Below are 20964 nucleotides of genomic sequence, written 5' to 3'. Positions count from 1 at the left end.
AATGTAGGAGAATGAGGGGCAACCTTATAGAAATGTTTAATATTAGTAGAGACATGGATGTAACAGTCTTTTCCCCAGGGTAGGGGAGTCCAAAACTAGGGGACGTAGCTTTAGGCTGAGATGGAAAAGATTTAAAAGGGACCTGAGGGGCAATTGTTTCACACAGGGTGGGTGAGTATTTGGAATGAGCTGCCAGAGGAAGTGGTCGAGGCAGGTATAATAGTATCATTTAAGAAGCACTTGGATAGGTACATGCAGGCCTGGAGTTAAGAGGGATATGGGCTGAACGCAGGAAATTGGGACTAGCTGAGTGGGCACTGTAGTGAGCATGGACTGGTTGGGCCAAAGGGCCTGTATCCTTGCTGTACTGCTCTATGACTCTAATGTATATAATCTATATTATGAGAAGGTGACTCATTGTGGTATCTGAGCATGTAGACATCATTCAATTTTATTTACCTGTCAGGATGCTTGGCTAAGATGGTCATAGTGTACCTTTTATTTCCATGTCAAAAGGTCAGCATTGGTTGACACTTCAGTGAGCTGAGTTCCACATATTACAGATTTGAAGGAGCAGCAAACTCTCTTTCCCCATCATCCATCTCTCTCTCTTTCTCTGCCTCTCTCTCTCTCTCTGCCTCTCTCTCTCTTTCTGCCTTCCCCTCTCTCTCTCTCTGCTCCCCCCCCCCCCACCCTTTCGGCTCTCTCTCTCTCTGTATTATATGGAGTCACTCAGAATAATATCGCACACCGAGCTTATCATATACATATTACTAACTCGTAGAAAGATGCACTGAATATGCAGATTTTTTAAATAAAATCAGAAAGTGCTGGAAAAAACTCAGCAGGTCAGCAGCATCGGTGAAAAGAGAAGCAGTTAATGTTTGAGGTTAAAGATCCATCATCACAAAGTGCCAGGGAAGGTGGGGGGAGGGCAATGGGTGGAACAAAGGAATTGTCTGTTGTAGGATGAAGTGATGTGGCCAATCAATGGATAGTTAAGCTCCTTTGTCTATATAACGTGAAAGTCAAGTTTATTGTCACATGCACAGGTATATGTATGCACAGGTACAATGAAAAACTTACCTGCAGCAGCATCACAGGACGTGGCATTATGTAAGCAACATTCACAAGAAACACATAAGTTAAACATAAATTATACACATTTTTTACAGGAAAGAACACAATTAGAACAAAAAAAAAGTCCATTTTAATATAAAATGATCAAAGTGTTCATAGTGTTGCTAAACTGTAGTGATTAGGGTTGCGCTGGCTGGTTCAGGAACCAAATGGCTGAAGGGAGGTAGCTGTTCTTGAACCTGGTGGTGTGGGACTTAATGCTTCTGTAGTGGGGATCTTTGATAATGCGTTGCTAATGTTGTGATATCAGGGTGATGTGTATAGTCTAACCTACGAGGATGTGCTGAACAGACCAAAATATACAAATTAATGAAAAAAAAGGTGAGATGAGTGGCAAGCACAAATGCCCAGTCCTGATACAACCAGAAAGAAAGAGCAAGTTATCTAAAGTTGGTGAATTTGATGCTGATTCCTGCAGGCTGCAATGTGCCAGATGAAAAATGGGGTGCTGTTCCTCAAGCTTATGTCGGACCTCATTGTAACGATGCGAGAAGCCACAGAGAAATCAGAGTGGGAATGGCAGGCAACTGGAAGCTCAGAGTCACTCCTGCAGACTGAAAGCAGTTGTTCCACAAAGTGATCACCTGATTTGTGTTTGTTTTTTCCAGTGCAACGGAAGGCCACGTTGTCAGTATCCCAGACTATTCAGCATCACACAGATGCTGCCTTCTGCTTTGATTTCAGATTTTCAGCATCTGCACTTTTTTTATAATTTTCATTTGTGTAGTTTTGGATACTGCTGTCAATAATTTGGATTGTTATTTCTGATTTCCCAGCCAAATTAATATTGGAATTGCAAAAACAATGTAAGCTTGTCTATACAATCCATAATTTAAAAATACCACTAAGTTTTGTGTTGAAATATGAGAGTAGTGCATTATTTATGACTTTGATTTCCAAAACTACTCTTCAGTTAGTCTACTTTCTAAATAGTATGTTTTGCTACTTGAAATAATTACTGTAATACTTTTTCCTGACATCTTAACACAGTCCAAGTGCAAAGTTAGCAACACAAACCGACTTTGGAAAGCAGAGTACAGACCTGAATATCAAGTTAGTCATATGTGGGCAATTGTTTTGCAAACAAAAGGGACAAGTTGATTTGAATGGCTAACAGAATGACAGGAACAGATGTTTCTGCAGCTTTTTACTGCCGTGGTTTACTTTCCAGTTGATGTTAAAAGAAGAACTTACATGGAAGTGTTGCACTCAGAATGTTTCATTCAATTTATTTCTTCTATTTAGCCACAATTACACTTCCACTTACTGTATGATATTGGCTCTGGACTTCTACATCTGTGGTATATTCTGTACAATAACCGTATATTAAGTTCAGTGCAGAGCCTATTATTAATTCAATGTTCTGAAACATTTGCATCATGCAGAGCAATGCAACTTTGCTGGCGTACTATAGATGATGGAAAACAACAACAGAAATAGCTGTGAACAAAGATTCTTGTGTTAATTGTTTGGTGTACAAAGTTCTTGATGTTTATTACTGAAATTGATTCTGCACTTGGGAGACCCATGTTCAAATGGTATCTCAAATTTCTCATTATACAGTCTTTAAAATGTAATATTTACTTTCTTTCTTGGAGAGGGTTAATTCCTACAAATTCTTTCCACCTTATTTTTTTACTAGAACTCTTTTCATAACCTTCATTTATGCTCATTCAAGTACTTTTAGACCTATATTATTTTTGTCTTTGACCTTTCTTACAAAATCAAATCTTAATAAATAACAAACTGCAGAAGAAACCCAGTGGGAGGTTTTTATATTTATCACCTGGGAGCTGTACATTGCCAGAGCAGAGCAAAGAAAATAAAGTCTGTGGCAAGGATTGCACGTTGGGAATAGAACCTATCAGGTTTTCTTTCCATTAATTTGAGTGGAAGGGAAAGGAACAGATCACATGGGTGATTCTTTAGGCCAGATTTTCCTCTCTGCAATCTTCCAGGTGATGTTTAATGCTCAAGGGGTGAAGAACGCGCCCACTTCTAGATTCAGCCATTTCCAGTTTACCAATTATATTTGCTAAATGTGAAGTCCAACAGCTGCCCCGATACTCCACACCATATGCTGTGTTAACAAGCAATCATGTGAAATTTTGCTTTCACCTTCCAATATTTCTGCTTCTAGCTTCTGTGCATTAACTTCCCTACACTTATCCTAATTAACTTTTTCTCATCTTTCATGTTTCTTACATGTTCACAATTATTGAATTGCTCACAATTATTATTGCATTTGTCTTATCATTGCAGACTTCTGTTTGAACTCTTTCTGTCATTTCTCCTTGTATTATTATTTTATTCTTTGGATATGGCACTAAAAGTCCACAAATATTTTTCTGTCCTGGAAATTGTAACCAGTTTCTCTGCCAAAAAAAATGCTGGCTCGGAGAAAAACTCTCTAATGTGTATTTGTCTGTGGGAAAACCTATTACTGCACTGCCTTCCAGCATGAGTTAAGTTCCAGGGCATTTTAGCAAAGTATGTAATAAATGTACTCCCTGTAGCTTCACATTGTGTGTTCATTTCTGTCTTTAAAGGTTTAAATTGTGGAAGAAACATATCTGCTGAGATATGATTTTTAAAAAGGTGCTAAAATTCATGTGTAAACATAATAAATACTTACATCCTAACAGATACAATTGCACTTTATATTTCACTGTACTTTTTTGTTATTTCAGATAATCCATCATTTCCTCTCTACATCTTCTCCAAATCTAATTGTTGTTGTTATGTAATCTCTTACTACTTTCTTTCATCCTGTTCTGTCACAGCTCAACACATTATGGAAACCAGCCTCCCTTCCATGGACTCTGTCTATACTTCTCGCTGCCTCAGTCAAGCAGCCAGTATAATCAAAGACCCCACCCACCCCAGACATTCTCTCTTCTCCCCTCTCCCATTAGGCAGACGATACAAAAGCCTGAAAGCATGTACCACCAGGCTCAAGGACAGCTTCTTATCCCGCTGTTATTAAGCTATTGAACGGTTCCCTCATACGATAAGATTGTGACTCTTGATGTCATAATCTACCTCGTTATGACCTTGCACCTTATTGTCTACCTGCTCTGTACTTTCTCTGTAACTGTAACACTTTATTCTGCATTCTGTTACTGTTTTATTGTGTAATGCACTGTGTAATCAATTGATCTGTATGAACAGTATGCAAGACGAGTTTTTTTACTGTACCTTGGTACATGTGACAATAATAAACCAATTTACCAATTTAACCCATCTGCCTTTCACATTATGACATATCTTCCTTTCTCTCCTCCATTTCTCTGCATCTTCCAACTTGGAGGGTGAGCAGCCAGATGTCGTGCTCCACGTAGGGACCAATGACGTAGATAGGAAAAGGGAGGAGGTCCTGCAAAGAAAGTTTAGAGAATTAGGTGCAAAGTTAAGGACAGGACCTCCAAGGTTACAGTCTCAGGATTGCTACCTGTGCCACAAGCTAGTGAGGCTAGAAATAGGAGGATTATGCAGCTAAACACGTGGCTAAGGAAATGGTGCAGGAGGGAGGGCTTCATGTTTCTAGACAATTGGGCTTTGTTCCAGGGAAGGTGGGACCTGTTCTGACGGGATGGTTTGCACCTGAACTGGAGGGGGACAAACATTCTTGCGGGTAGGTTTGCTAATGCTGCTCCGGGGGAGGGAAACCAGAGTGTTAGAACAGATAGTGAGGTGGAGGAGGAAAAAGGTCATATGAGAACTGCAAGTATAAACAGAAATCAAAGGTTTGTATGTGATAGAAATGTTCTCAGGTGCATCTATTTCAATTCAAGGAGTATTGTAGGTAAGGCAGATGAGTTTAGGGCGTGGATTGACACGTGGGATTATGACATTATTGCTATTAGTGAGACTTGGATGCAGGAGGGGCAGGACTGGCAGCTTAATGTCCCAGGGTTCCGTTGTTTCAGACGTGATAGAGGGGGAGGGATGAAAGGGAGAGGAGTGGCATTACTAGTCAGGGAAAGTATCACAGCTGTGCCGAGACAGGACAGCCTGGAGGGCTCGTCTACAGAGGCCATATGGGTGGAGCTGAGGAACAGAAAAGGTGTGGCCACACTAATAGGGTTGTATTATAGACCACCCAATAGTCAGAGAGAATTAGAGGAACAAACCTGTAGTGAGATAGCAGACAGATGTAAGAAACAGAAAGTTGTGATAGTAGGGGATTTTAACTTTCCACATATTGACTGGGACTCCCACACTGTGAAAGGGCTGGATGGCTTGGAATTTGTCAAATCTGTTTAGGAAAATTTTCTAAATCAATATATAGAGGCACCAACGAGAGAGAATGCAATACTTGATCTCTTATTAGGGAACCAGACAGGTCAAGTGACAGAAGTATGTGTAGGGGAGCATTTTGGGTCCAGTGACCATAATGTCATTAGTTTCAAGTTACTTATGGATAAGGACAGGTCTGGTCCTCGAGTTGAGGTTCTAAATTGGAGAAAGGCCAATTTTGTGGAAATGAGAAAGGATCTAGGAAGAGTGGATTGGGATGAGTTGTTTTCTGGCAAGGCTGTGCTCAGTAAGTGGAAGGCCTTCAAAGGCGAAATTTTGAGAGTACAGAGTTTGCATGTTCCTGCCAGAATTAAAGGCAAAGTTAAAAAGCATAGGGAACCTTGGTTTTCAAGGGATATTGGCGATCTGCTTAAGAAAAAGAGAGAGGTGTATAGCAGGTATAGGCAACTAGGAACAAATGAGGTACTTGAAGAGTATAGAAAAAGTAAGAAAATACTAAAAAAGGAAATCAGGAAGGCAAAAAGAAGACATGAGGTTGCTTTGGCAGATAATGTGAAGGTAAATCCAAAGGGTTTCTACAAGTATATGAAGAATAAAAGGATAGTAAGGGACAAAATCGGTCCCCTAGAAGATCAGAGTGGTCGTCTATGTGTGGAGCCTCAGGAGATGGGGGAGATCTTAAACAATTTTTTTTCATCAGTATTTATGCAGGAAATGGGCATAGTGGATATGGAAGGAAGGGAAACAAGCAATAGAGTCATGGAACATATAGGGATTAAAGAGGAGGAGGTGCTTGCTGCTTTACAGCGAATAAAGGTAGATAAATCCCTTGGGCCAGATAAGATATTTCCTCGGACATTGAGGGAGACTAGTGTAGAAATTGCAGGGGCCCCGGCAGATATATTTAAAATGTCCTTAGCCACCCGTGTGGTGTCGGAGGACTGGAGGGAAGCTCATGTTGTTCCGTTGTTTAAAAAAGGATCTAAAAGTAAGCCAGGTAATTACAGGCCGGTGAGCCTGACATCAGTAGTGGGTAAATTATTGGAAGGTGTTCTGAGAGATCGGATATACAAGTATTTGGACAGCCAAGGGCTGATTAAGAATAGTCAGCATGGCTTTGTGAGTGGTAGATCGTGTTTAATAAATCTTGTAGAGTTTTTCAAGGAGGTTACCAAGAAGGTAGATGAAGGAAAGGCTGTGGATGTTGTCTACATGGACTTTAGTAAGGCCTTTGACAAGGTCCCACATGGGAGGTTAGTTCAGAAGGTTCAGACACTAGGTATCCATGGAGAGGTTGTAAACTGGATTCGAAATTGGCTGTGTGGGAGAAGACAGAGAGTGGTAGTGGACGATTGTTTCTCAGACTGGAGGCCTGTGACTAGTGGTGTGCCTCAGGGATCTGTGCTGGGACCATTGTTGTTTGTTGTCTATATCAATGATCTAGATGATAATGTAGTAAATTGGATCAGCAAATTTGCTGATGACACTAAGATTGGAGGCGTTGTGGACAGCGAGGAAGGCTTTTAAAGCTTGCAGAGGGATCTGAACCAAATGGAAGAATGGGCCAGAAAATGGCAGATGGAATTTAATGCAGACAAGTGTGAGGTGTTGCATTTTGGAAGGACAAATCAAGGTTGGACATACACAGTAAATGGCAGGGCACTGAGGAGTGCGGAGGAACAAAGGGATCTGGGAGTTCAGATACATAATTCCCTGAAAGTGGCGTCGCAGGTAGACAGGGTTGTAAAGAAGGCTTTTGGCATCCTGGCATTCATCTATCAAAGTATTGAGTACAGGAGTTGGGATGTTATGGTGAGGTTGTATAAGACATTGGTGAGGCCAAATTTGGAATATTGCGTGCAGTTCTGGTCACCTAACTATAGGAAGGATATCAGTAAGATTGAAAGAGTGCAGAGGAGATTTACTAGAATGTTCCCGGGTCTTCAGGAGTTGAGTTACAGGGAAAGACTGAACAGGTTAGGACTTTGTTCTTTGGAGTGCAGAAGAATGAGGGGAGATTTGATAGAGGTTTACAAAATGATGAGGGGTATAGACAGAGTTAATGCAAATAGGCTCTTTCCACCTAGATTAGGAGAGATAAGTACGAGAGGACATGGCTTTAGGATGAAAGGAGAAAAGGTTAGGGGGAACATTAGGGGGAACTTCTTCACTCAAAGAGTGGTAGGAGTATGGAATGGGCTGCCATCTGATGTAGTAAATGCAGGCTCACTCTTGCGTTTTAAGAATAAATTGGATAGATACATGGACGGGAGTGGACTGGAGGGTTATGGACTGGGTGCAGGTAAATGGGACTAGGGGGATAACGTTTCGGCACAGACTAGAAGGGCCGAATGGACTGTTTTTTTCTGTGCTGTAGTGTTCTATGGTTGTTTCATTTTGAACTAAGCACATTTTTAAATGAAATTTAATATAATTATTTTACATTTATTCTCTGTGGGTCCAAAATTATTATTACAAACGGCAAATAAACGTTAATTGCACTTGTATATTCTACTCGTATAATTTCTTGCTGCTTTATTAACAATCTACATAAAACAATGATAGCGTATGTAGATTCTTTTTAATTCATTAAGGATGTGGCTATCACAAATCCAAAGGCAATTGTCTTTGAGAAAGTTACGCTGATCTGCCTTCTTCTGTAATCTTGATATATAGCTTCATGATGCTTCTGAAATGTACTTTTAATGCAAATAGGAGAATGACAATTTTAACTTTTTGATTACTTGAGCTTTATTTCTGGATTAGGAAAATATTCCAGTTATGTAAAACTGATCCATTTGCAGATTTTAATTTGACGATACACAGTTAATGTTTAAATATCTTTTTAGTATCAAACATCATTACAAAAAGCAGCATGCAGGATAAGATTGCCAATGGAAATTTTCTGTAGAAAAGATCTGTTGATTTACTGTAAGTGTAACTGATATTTGAAGAATACCTTACAGGGAAAAGTTCAATTATCCAAGAGCGCTGGAAGATCAGAGGGGAATCCTGCTCCAACCATAAATGGGGCAATGTGCGGAGCTTGGAGCATACCCTCTCCAATGTAGAAATGGTGACCAATTCCATTGCAGCACTTGTGGAGCCAATCATCATGTAATGACTGACGGCTGATGTCTCGGCTTCCATTACTGTTGGAGGGATGGCATCTCAGGAGAAAATGACAGCAGCAGCCAGATCAGTGGAACCATGACTAGCTCTGTTGTACAGCAGGGTAGGTCCAAGACTAGCCGAGCAATAGTGGTAAGGGGCTCTTTATCAGGGGGCAGATAGGTGCTTCTATGGCCATGAGACTCCAGGATGGTGTGTTGCCTCCCTGATGCCAGGGTCAGGGATGTCTCTGAATGGGCACAGGATATTCTGAAAAGGAGGGTGGGAAGCCAGAGGTTGTGGTCCAAATTGGTATAAATGATGTAGGCAGGAAGAGATATGAGGTCCTGCAAAGAGAATTAAGGGAGTTAGGCAGAAAGTTAAAAAGCAGGACCTGCAGAGTTGTAATCCCTGTACTACATGCTAATGAGGCAAGAAATAAGAAGATAGTTGAAAGTGAGGTTAAGGAGCTGGTGCAGAGGGGAGGCCTTCAGGTACATGGATTATTGGGCTCTCTTCCAGGGCAGGGGATCTGTACAAGAGGAATGGGTTGCACCTAAACTGGACATGCACCAATGTTTTGCAGGGAAGTTTGTGAGTGCTACCTGGGAGGGTTTAAACTAGCGTAGGAGGGGGATGGGAACGAGAGCAGTAAGTCAGCAAGTGGACGGATTGAGAAGAGTAAGTAAGTCTGAAAGGAAGGACAGGCTGGGCCAGGTGAATGAGCACAGTTTAGCTGATGGGCTGAAGTGTATTTAATTCTATGCAAGGAGTGTTACAGGTAAGGGAGGTCAACTTAGATCCTGGATCAGTACATGGAACTATGATGTTGTAACAATGACAGGGACTTGGGCTGAGAGAGGGGCAGGACTGGCAGATCAACTTTCCAGGGTATTGATGTTTCAAATATAATAGAGAGGGATATAAAGGACCATAAGACATAGGAGCAGAATTAGGCCATTTGGCCCTTTGAGTCTGCTCCGCCATTTGACCATGGCTGATTTATTTTTCCCTCTCAACCCCATTTGCCTGCCTTCTCCCCGTAACCTTTGACACCCTTACTAATCAATAACCTATCAACCTTTGCTTTAAATGTACCCAATGACTTGGCCTCCACAGCCGTCTGTGGCAATGAATTCCACAGATTCACCACCCTCTGGCTAAAGAAATGCCTCCTTATCTCTGTTCTAAAGGGACATCCCTCTATTCTGAGGTTGTGTCCTCTGGTCCTAGTCTCTCCCATTATTGGAAACATCCTCTCCACATCCACTCTATCCAGGCCTTTCAATATTTGGTAGGTTTCAATGAGAGCCCCTCTCGTTCTTCTAAACTCCAGCGAGTATGGACCCAGAGCCATCAAACGCTGCTCATACATTAACCCTTTTATTCCCAGGATAATTCCCGTAAACCTTCTGTGGACCCTCTTCAACGCCAGCACATTCTCCCTGATCAGTAGTGCAACTCCCCCACCTCCATTGCGTAGGGTCCCAAACCTGCTCACAATACTCCAAATGTGGGCTGACCAACGGCTTATAAAGCCTCAGCATTACATTCTTGCTTTTATATTCTAGTTCTCTCAAAATAATGCTAACATTGCATTTGCCTTCCTTACTACCAACTCAACCTGCAAGTTAACCTTTAGGGAATCCTGCACTAGGACTCCCAAGTCCCTTTGCATTTCTGAATTCGCTCCCCATTTAGAAAATAGCCTGCATCTTTATTCCTTCTACCAAAGTGCATGACCATACACTTCCCTACGCAATGGAGGTGGGGGAGTTGCACTACTGATCAGGGAGAATGTCACAGTGGCACTTGGAGAGGACATTCTGAGGGCTCATCCAGTGAGGCAATATGGGGTAGAGCTCAGGAATAAGGAAGGTGTATTTACTATGATGGTGTTATACCATAGGTCTCCCGATAACCAGCAGGAGATTGAGGAAAGAAATGAAGGCAGATTATGGAAAGATATAAAAGCTACAGGGTAGTTGTAGTGGGTGACATTAATTTCCCTAATATTGACTGGGAGTGCCAGGGGCTCAGATGGGGCAGAATTTGTGAGGTGCATCTAAGAGGGTTTCTTGTCAGTATGTAGATAGTCCAACTAGGGAAGGGGCCATGCAAGACCTGGTACTGGGAAATGAGCCTGGAGCTTTAGTGGCAATTGGAGCTTTAGTGGGAGAGCATTTTGGAAACACTGAGCTTTCAGATTGTTATGGATAAGAGTGGACCTTGGGGGAAAGTGCTAAATCGAGAAAAGGCTAATTACAATAGTATTAGGCAGGAACCGAGGTGGGTAGATTGGGAGAAGTTATTATTGTTAAGTCCACAACTGACTTGTGGGTGTGGTTTAAAGGCCAGCTGGTCAGAATTCAGGACACACATGTTCCTGTGAGGAAGAAAGACAGGGATGGCAATGTTCTGGACCCTTGATGATGAGAGATGTTGCATATGTAAGGTTTAGGAAGCTGAAATTAGGGCATTTGAGGAATACAAAGGAAGCAGGAGAGAACAAACAGAACCAGGAGGGTGAAAAGGGGCCATAAAATTTCCTGAGCAAGTTGGACTAAAGAGGTTCCCAAGGCATTTTATGCATATATTAAAAACAAGAGGGTAACTAGGGAGAGGACAAAGGAGGGAATTTATGCCTGGAGCCAGAGGAAATGGGGGAAGTACTAAATGAGTACTTTACATCCGTATTCACCAAGGAGAAGGACATGGAGGGTATGTTGTTATTCTAAGCATGTTGATATCAAACAGGAGGTGGTCTCTTGAAGAGCATTAAGGTGCCTAAGTCCCCAGGGTTTAATGGGACCTATCCCAGGTTATTGAGAGAGGTGAGAGAGGTAAGAGAGGAGATTGCTGGGGTCTTAACAGAGATCTTTGTATCCACTTCAGCCATAGGTCAGGTCCCAGAGGACTGGAAAATAGCAGTGTTGTTCCTCTGTTTCAGAAGGTAGTAGTGACAGGACTGGTCTGCAAGTTCATCTTCTAAATCAGGGCACAGCAAATTTTGATGGTATTAGACAGGAGCTTGCAAAAATTGATTGGAGTAGGTTGTTTGCAGGCAAAGGGACCTCTGGCAAGTTGGAGGCTTTTAAAAGTGAGACAGCAAGAGCGCAAAGTCTACATGTTCCTGTTAGAGTGAGGGGCAAGGCTGACAGGAGTAGGGAACCCTGGGTGACAAGCAGTATTGACGCCCTGGCCAGGGAAAAGGAGGCATGGGTCAGATACAGGCAGCTGGGATCAAGTGAATCCCTGGAGGAGTACTGGAGATACAGGAGTATACTCAAAGGAAATCAGGAGGCAGAAAGGGGGCATGTGATAGCTTTGGCAGATAAATTTAAGGAGAATCCAGAGAGATTTTATAACATAGATAAACATAGATTAGATAAGTGTGGGAGACTGAGGGGTGATCTTATAGAGGTGTATATAATCATGAGGAGCATAGATAGGGTGAATGCACTCTGTATTTTTCCCAGGGCTGGGAAATCAAGAACTAAAGGGCATGGATTTAAGGTGAGAGAGGAAAGATTTGAGGGGCAACTTTTTTTTACACAGACGGTGGTACGCATATGGGATGAGCTGCCAGAGGAAGTGGCTGAGGCAGGTACAATAACAACTTCTAAAAGACAGTTGTACAGGTACATGAATAGGAAAGGTTTGGAAGGATATGTGGGCCAAATGTGGGCAAATGGGATTAGCTTGGATGAGCATTTGTTTGGCATGGACCAGTTGGGCCAAAGGGCCTGTTTCCAAGCTGTATGACTCTAGAGGCAAACCAGGAAATGTTAGGCTGGTGAGCCTTTCACCAGTGGTAGGAATATTATTGGATGTGATGCTCAGGAATAAGATTTACTGACATCTGAAAAAGCATGGATTTTTTAGGTTTAGTTACATGGCTTTTTGTAGGAGACCTCCTGTCTTGATTGAGTTTTTTTGAGGAGGTGACAAAGGTGATTGAAGGTGGCTGTTGTATACATGGACTTTAGTAAAGCTTTCTCAAGGTCTCTCATCCAGAAAATTAAGGCACATCAGATCCATGGAGACTTGGCAGATTGGATTCAAAATTGGTTTGGCCATAGAAGACAGAGGGTAGTGTTAGAGGGGTGTTATTCTGACTGGAGGTCTGTGACCTATGGTGTTCCGCAAGGATCAGTGCTGGGATCTCTGTTGTTTGTTTTAAATAGATATCTATATCTAAGATTGCAGACAACACTAAAATGGACTGAGTTATGGGCATGAGGAAGGTTGTCAAAGCATTCAGCCGATATTGACCAGTTGGAATTGTGGGCAGGGAAATGGCAGATAGAGTTTAATCTGGAAAAATGTAAGGTGTCAGACTTTGGGAGGTCAAATGTGAGACGAAAGTACATGGTATATGGCAGGACCCTTAGGAGCATTGATGTACAGAGGGATCTTGTGGTGCAAGTCCATAGCTCCCTGAAAGTGGCAACACAAGTAGATAGGGTGACAAAAGTTGGTATGTTGAGTATAAAAAAAATTAGGAAGTCATGTTGTGGCTGTATAAAACTTCGGTTAGGCCCCATTTGGAGTATTGTGTGCAGCTCTGGTCGCCACACTATAGGAAGGATGTGGAGGCTCTGGAAAGGGTGCAGAAGAAGTTCAACAGGATGTTGCCTGGATTAAAGAGAGTTAGCTGTAAGGAGAGGCTGGGCAAACTTAGATTGTTTTCTCTGGAGCATCGGAGGCTGAGGGGTGACCTGATAGAAATATATGAATATGTGATAGTCAGAATCCTTTTATCCCCCAGGGTGGAAATGTCAAATACTGGAGGGCATAGCTTTAGGTGGGGGGTGGGGAACGTTTAAAGGAGATTTACATGGCAAGTTTTTCACACAGAGAACAGTAGGTATCTGGAATGTGCTGCCAGATGAGGTGGCAGAAGCAGAGACAATAGCAATGTTTAAGAGGCATTTAGACAGACACAGGAACAGGCAGGGAATTGAGGGATACAGACCACATGCAGACAAATGTGCAGATTAAATTGGCATCATGGTCAGCACAGACATTGTGGGCCGAAGGGCCTGTTCCTGTGCTATACTGTTCTATGTTCATTACAGCTCAAGCAGAAAGCACCCAACATCTAAGTGCTGCAGTGCAAGTTCAGGCTGCTGGGTACCAGTGTTGAAGGGGCCATTGTGGCTGCCACTGTCATATGCCCTCATAGAATTGCAGTGGTGCCCCTATAGGGTAGGGGACTGGGGAGGCGATCGAGGGTAGGAGGCATGGGGTATTGGCTTTGTTGTGCATAAAACTGCTGTCTTCCCTCAAGATAACAGCATACATGCTCCACCCTGCAACTCTGCCAGTAGCCTTGTTCCTTCATTTCTTTCTTTATAGCTGTTGGCAATGGCTGACTGCACGTAATTGCCAGGTTGTGAACAATACAACTGTGGACCATGAATTTGGAGACCCTGTCTGCAATGTTCTGCGAGGTATCTCAGTGAGATCTAAGCAGCAGATGTGTTGCTTTCGCACACAGTTGGTCTGGTCAATCAGAGTGCAGGTGGCAGCAAGGCTGTCTTTGAATGAATGGCTTCCTCTTGTGCACAGAATTTGAAGTTAGGTGGTCCCCATTCGAGTGTGGAATGTCTTAAAGACTGAGGGCAGAGTGGATTGCCACCAAATGGTGGAGTTGTGATTGTCTCCCCAGTGTTGCACAGAGACCAAATTCAGCAAGTAAAATACCCTGTGGTTTCTAAATATTTCATGATTTTTACTGAGCACTTTCAGGGTAACATGGGGATATTTAGAGGCTCCACACACCACTGGAAATCCCATAATATTGAAACAACCACTTAGGCACTTGCACAATATCTATTGCTGTCTTTCAAGAGAGATGATGAATTTTGTCCAGGAATACAGAGATTCTGGAACATCTCTATGATGTCATATTCTTCAAATTGTGAGACATGATCAATGTCCTGTGTACAGCCTGAAAAGACTTGGAGGCGTAACAATCTATGGCCATTATTATCGCAACAGCCACCGTTAGGTGGTTCTGCCCTTGCTCCATGGTTGCAGCATGTGACATTTCTCCATCAGCACCTCTTTGGAGAAGTATTCTGACACATTATTCATTGCTGAGTTGCACGTAGGAGAATTATTTCTTTAATATCCTTTCAAGATCGGATAGCTTCTGGGGGCTTCTTCCCAGTTTCTTTCCAGCCTCCAATTCCAATCACTTGCCTTGCTTTGTGAGCCATCATCTCTAATGCTTAAGCCATTGAGAAATGGCCACAAGAGCCCCACGTTTACCAGCAGCAGAGTTTGGCTAAAGTTTAGAAAAGAGAATCCAACCTTAACTTCAATCATACCATTCCTTGAAATTTTTTAAAAAACTGTTATATGTTCTCAAAATACTTCACTTCTCTTCAGTCCAAGTCTCCTTGAAATCAATTGTAATTTCATGGCCTATTTTCACAGATCACCTGCCATTATAGGTCTGCACTGACAAAGTAATTAGTCCAATGATTCTAGTGCAGTGTAGAGGTCAGCAGGTAATTACTAACTCCATTTGTTGAGAAGAAGGATCCAGGGATAACCTTACTGGCAGGATGGATGTATCAGCTCCCAAACACAGGTTCTTGAGCAAAACATAACTTGATAGAACCATTACCTTCAGGCAAGTAAAAATTCATTTCTACCTAGGAACAATAATATCCTGCTTTACCCACCTTCTGAAGGACATTTACAGAAGGGCATTAAACGCTGGCCTTGCAAGCAATGGCCACATCACACATACGGATAAGAGAAATATGAGGACCATTTTTCGTTCATGAATTTATGTTTTAAATTGAAGACGAGCATTGGGATTGGTTTTTGCTTGATGCATGTTGCTTGCTATGGTACATTGCTAGCAAATGGCCCTTAGGCATATTATATGGTCACTTTGATATTGTGAATCATTTATCATTTTAACAATTATCTGCCTGAAATTTGTGCGCAGACTTTTCGTGCCTTCAGCAAAGATTCCTCAGAAAATGAAAGCTCTGCTTTTATCACTTTGTGGAAATCCTGTAGTCAGGCTTTTATTCCATCATTGTTCATGAAGTTAACAGGTTATTACTAATGTTCATATATTTAAAAGAAATAATTTGATGCTGTTGCTATTTCAGGGATCATCTTGAGCGGTACTTTTGTCATTTTTTCCAACAGTCTGTAGTAGAAAGGCAATCTTAATCCATATAATTTGGATTTAGAATGAGAATCAACAAATATATTGTTCAAGCAGAGTTAGGAAAATAAAGTTGAATAATCATTAGATGAATTGAGATTGCATGGATTCAATTCCAAACAGCCATGAGCTCATCCTCAACAGGATTTCTTTAAGAGACAAGAATTGTTATGAGCATCAATAAGTTTGATGAGGCTGGTTAATCATGAGCTATATTCTAGAAGTGTTCTGGTCAAATTCTCTTAATCAAATCACCAGGGATTACAGGAGGCATACTAAAGGCAGAAGTATTTTAATTTATGTCTCATTGCTTTTAGCCTGTTTAAAGTATACCATATATTCATGGGCTTTGGATTAAAGACTTGTCCTATCACACAAACCCTTAGAATCAGTCCCCTGAAAAACATGGGTGAAATTCTATGCTGCAACTTTTTACGACTGCTAACTCATCCAATAGATGTAGTCAGCTGCCTCAACAGTCTGGTGTTGAGTATACAGCATTTGAATGGCAAAAAGAATTACTTGATTCTAACTCCCATTCTGCATGGTTTTTGCAATGAAAACCTCTTCATAAGATCTTATAGTGAAGCTTTTTTTCCTGGAATCCACATGTTGCATTAACATACACCAACCATCTTTGGGGAGAATTTATGCATATACCAGCAGGAGAGTCGCTGGAAAGTTCAGTTTAATCTGCATAAGCACAACAATGAAGAGGATTAGAGTTTTGTTGAGAGTTTATCGTAATGTTTGTTATCATCAAGGAACTACTTTGTTTTATGTTGTTGGTTATCAACCGCGACAACTTCAAACTCACATTTTACATTTATAGTAAGATGACTACTTATGTTTCACTGACTCTACTAACCAAATTTCATCCTGGAATTTAATTCTACATATCTGGGAAACTAAACACCAAATATTTTCAGGTGAACTTTGTGACTTCAGAAAAACCCCGTTATTTAGGCCCTAATTACACATGGTTGGTTTTGTTGATTAGGCCAGATTGTTTGCATTCCTGACACCAGGAAATCTATTCTGAGTTCCATCACGAGAAGAGATTACCAGGTGGGCAAAGGAAAAGGACTCGGGGATGTGTTCAAAGCTTCCTTTAAAAAAAATGCAACATTCCCACTGACTCTTGGAAATGCCTGACCCATGACTGCTCAGAGTGGAAAAGAAGTATTTTGGGAAGTATTGAGACCCTCGTGCATCACATGCACACAGGAGCTCCGCGTAAACAGCAGCAGGAGCACTCCTCACAAATTACCCACCTGCCTGGCCCATTAGCCGCTACCTGCCCCATCTGTGGAAGAGTTGGTGTGCGCACATTCTCCTTGTACGTCACCTCAGAACCTACAAAACTGGGATGGAGCCAAGTCATCCTCAATCCAATGGGACTGCTAAGAGGAGGAAGATGGGTGAATCGGCTGGGGTCTTAAATTCCCATCTGAGGTGCTGGTAGCTTTGTTGGATTATCTATTCCCATCTAAAATGAAAACAATTAATTTATATATGTAAGCACTGATCATATTACAGGCTTCTGTCATGCAGAAACCACAGTGATTTTTCATGCGAATACGAGGTGACTTGATGAAAGTCAACAACAAAGAAAATTGGGCTGTATACAATGACCTCCATCTTCTGGTAGAGATGGGATGATTATAACAGTAATCCTTTGTGGAACTTTTGATAGGTTTTGTCTTTTGAGATTCATTAAAAAACATTAATTCCAGTTAATAAATGGTCATTTGTCTTGTTATCTGAACATCAACATGATTCTCAAGGGGTAGATGTATATCAGCATTCATTTACCCATCCTCTTCAGTTGGTAGTGATGTCATCAAAACAATAATAATGTAATGTTTAGTTTGTAAATTAAACTCATTTAAATTGATTAACTCCCATCTGGAAAAACAGGCAAGCATTGAATCATTATAAGTGCATATTCATTTAAGTGAATAATACTTTAGTGCTGAAAAATGCACAACTAAGAACAAAATTCAGGCTGATTATTTAGTTCATAAAATATAAAATCACTGTTCCATTCTGAGAGTGAAATGAACTCAGAATGAATTCCAAAGCAATTTTAGAAAAACATAAAATGAGGGAATCTCTTGTGCTATGTCAGGGAATGTGCAAGAATGTTATGCTTTATCAATTATTCTGATACTAAAATGGATCTGCTTTTCTCTAAAGCTGCAAAATTTATTTGCTGTCAAGTAAACACTGCGTGAGGTCAGTATTTTAAAGTCATAGAATCATACAGCACAGAAACAACTCCTACGTCCCCACCATGTCCAAACCAATCATCAAGTACCCATCTATATTAATCCCATTTACCAGCACTTGGTCCATAGCTTTCTCTGCCTTAGTGATTCAAGTGCTCGTCCAGATGGTGCTTAAATGCTGTGGGAGTATCTGTTTCCCTCACCCCCATAGGCATTATTTTTCAAGGGCCTAGTCTGAACCCTTTCATTCCTTTTATTATTGTAAATGAATACCTCTGTTGAAGAGAATCTAGTACTTGTGTTAAGATATGTTCAATCATTTTAGTCTTGATAAGTGCCCTGAGTTTGCCGTCATTTTTTTAAACTTTTAAGTGTGACACAAATTAGTAATGGAGATGGGAAGAATTGGATGCAAGATAAATGTGGTTTAATTCCATCAAACAGAAAAATATTGAATATTAAAATTTGATTTTATAACATTTTGATTTCTAAACCAATGTAGTTGATTAAAGCAGTGATTTTCCCACAAAAGTGTTTTCCTGATCTGAACTATGAACATCCTAGAATTATGCTTTTAAAATACATAGTCAGTGAAAAATAACTCTTTGTTCATTGTATGTTATAGAACTATGGGGTACAGGAACAGATACATAAAGATTCCCAATGGGCACTTGTGGATTGAAGGAGATCATCATGGCCATAGCTTTGACAGTAATGTTTTTGGACCTGTAAGTTTATCTTTTCTTTTTCCCTTCTCCTTTGTTCGGTATGTTAAACTGATGTACTTGCAACTATCAAGATTATTAAGTAACAGAAGAAGTAATTTAAGAAGATTCTGAAAATTATTCAATTAATTTTCTCAGATAATAGCATACGTACTTCATACTGGGTGTGTTTTAATAGGCATGGAATTATGATGAAATTATGTACTGTATTTTCATTTGACTCCTTAATGGGTTTCTATAAAGCGTGAAAAGATATTACAGGAATTATAACATAAGTAAGTGTATTTCACTACTGATGCTTATTTCCTAAAACACTTGCTAATAATTACATAAACAAATTGAGTATTAGGAGATGTACACTAGAGAAAAACACACTGAAGTGCAAATTTCTTGCAGATTATATTTATCAAGGAATTATTCTATGATTTCCTCAAAAAGTTAATTGAGAAAGCATAACTTGCCTTTTAAAAATGCATGCTATTACTAATAAGCCCATGTCTATCAAGTGTTCATTAATTTTATCTAACATAGATTCTTGAAGTCTACTCACAACATAAATGATCCAAGTTCACCTCTATTTTTCTGGCTTATCTATTTCACATTTCTTGATGTAAGATTTCCCACACTGCAGTCCTTGGATGGTACTCAACTTTCTAAGCAAATTTTGGAAAAGTACAATTAAAGTCTTGACTTTCTCTTACTTTCTCTTTCTCTATATGTCTTCCAGTGGATACATATAGTAGGGTTATTTTCTCTCATGAACATGTATAGCTTGGTGCCAGACTAAATATTAGGATAGTTAAAGGAAAATCTAACCTTATTTAATGCTTACAATTTACAGTGTCATTTGCAAAGGGAGATTGATTATATCAGTAAAAATAATCAAATTACCAGAAAGTCACCCGCAAAGGTTTCTCTTTACGCGTCAGATCTCTGATGAGTCAGGAGCTGTGTTGGACCATTCACAGTCTGGGTGTTGCCTCTAGTACAAAGTTGAATCTTTATCCGCACATCAACTCCCTCACTAAAATTGTTATTAGTTTGCACTTCCACGACATCAGATGGGTTCATTTGTTAGTTAGTTCAAATGCTGCCGTAACTCTTATCCCTGCCTTTATTACCTGTAGAGCTGACTATTCCAACGTTCTCCTGGCTTCCCCCTCATCTACCTTACGTAAACCTGTACTCATCCAAACCTTTGCCTGTATTTCACTTCACCCCAAGTTCACCCATTACCAATTACTATACTGGCTCTGGGTTACCACCTTGATTATAAAATCTCTCATCCTTGGTTTCCTGACCTTCCACAGCCAACCTGGTCTGACCCATCACCAAGCTTCATCCCCATACGCCCTGTGAGAGCCCCATCGGCTGTCTAAATCTTTTCACTCCTTTGACTCTGGCCTCTTGTATTCTCCTTATATTACTCACTCCACCAGAGATAGCTGTGATTTCTGTTATTTTGGCCTTAAGGTCTGGAATTCTCTTCCTAAGGCTCTTCACTTTAAATTACAAAGGATATACAAAGAAACCACTCCAGTGGCAGGAGTGAAGAACTAGACTATAAAGTTGATAGGTGCAAGATCCAATACTAAAAAACAATGAATGTTGAGGGTCAGGAATACACTACCAGAGGAGGCAGATTCAATTTTTGCATTCACTTGGGATCTGAAAGCAAGTTTCTGAAAGGAAAGAATTTGTAGAACTATGGGAAGAAGGCAGGGATGTGGTACCGAATGGATTGTTCTCGCAGACAGCTGTTGGGAACTCAGTGAGCAGAATGGCCTCTTTCCATGCTGTAACAATTCTGTGATTCTGAGGCTTTTTTACCTCTCCCTAGATTTGTGCTTAAGTTGTTAAAGGATACAGGGAAAATATGGAGTTTGGTTTAAATCAGCCATGATCTTATTGTATTTATAAGCAGGCTTGAGTCTCCTCATCTTCCAGTGTTTATATGTTACCATGTGGGGAACTTAAATCTCTTTCCCTTCCTCTCCATCCTTACCTCCAATGTAAATAGCTCCTAACTTTCTTCAGCTGTAACATTGAGACCTGTACAGCTACCTCTACGATAACTGTTTCCCGTGCTGGTGGCTCCTGACTATTGGCCTTTAGTCATGCTGTTCTTAGATGTCACTTTATGTTCTCTCTCATTATTGCTCATTTCAAGAATTTTTGTTTGAGAAGTAGCTGCTGCTCCCACACTCCCTTCCTCTCCAAATTCTGACCATTCAATTAGCTTCACCAGTCCACTTGGCTCTTTGCCAGCTCTAAACTACTGCTGTTACAAAAGCTAAGC

The 20964-nt window shown here is 40.8% G+C and overlaps 1 protein-coding gene across 9 annotated transcripts in view; it reads left to right on the top strand.

Annotated features, from left to right (window-relative positions):
- Positions 1-20964, top strand: part of LOC127578488 (dedicator of cytokinesis protein 4-like) — a 719988-nt gene that overhangs the window by 606225 nt on the left and 92799 nt on the right. For all 9 annotated transcript variants that reach the window (XM_052030584.1, XM_052030581.1, XM_052030587.1 and 6 more), the window contains one exon: positions 18566-18668. In XM_052030584.1, coding sequence (XP_051886544.1) covers positions 18566-18668 — 103 coding nt within the window. The remainder of the gene's footprint in view (positions 1-18565; positions 18669-20964) is intronic.

The sequence above is a fragment of the Pristis pectinata genome, chromosome 15 (assembly GCF_009764475.1).
Source record: "Pristis pectinata isolate sPriPec2 chromosome 15, sPriPec2.1.pri, whole genome shotgun sequence".
NCBI lineage: Eukaryota > Metazoa > Chordata > Chondrichthyes > Rhinopristiformes > Pristidae > Pristis > Pristis pectinata.
Note: the sequence above shows the minus strand (reverse complement) of the source record. Positions and strands in the feature narration are given on the sequence as shown.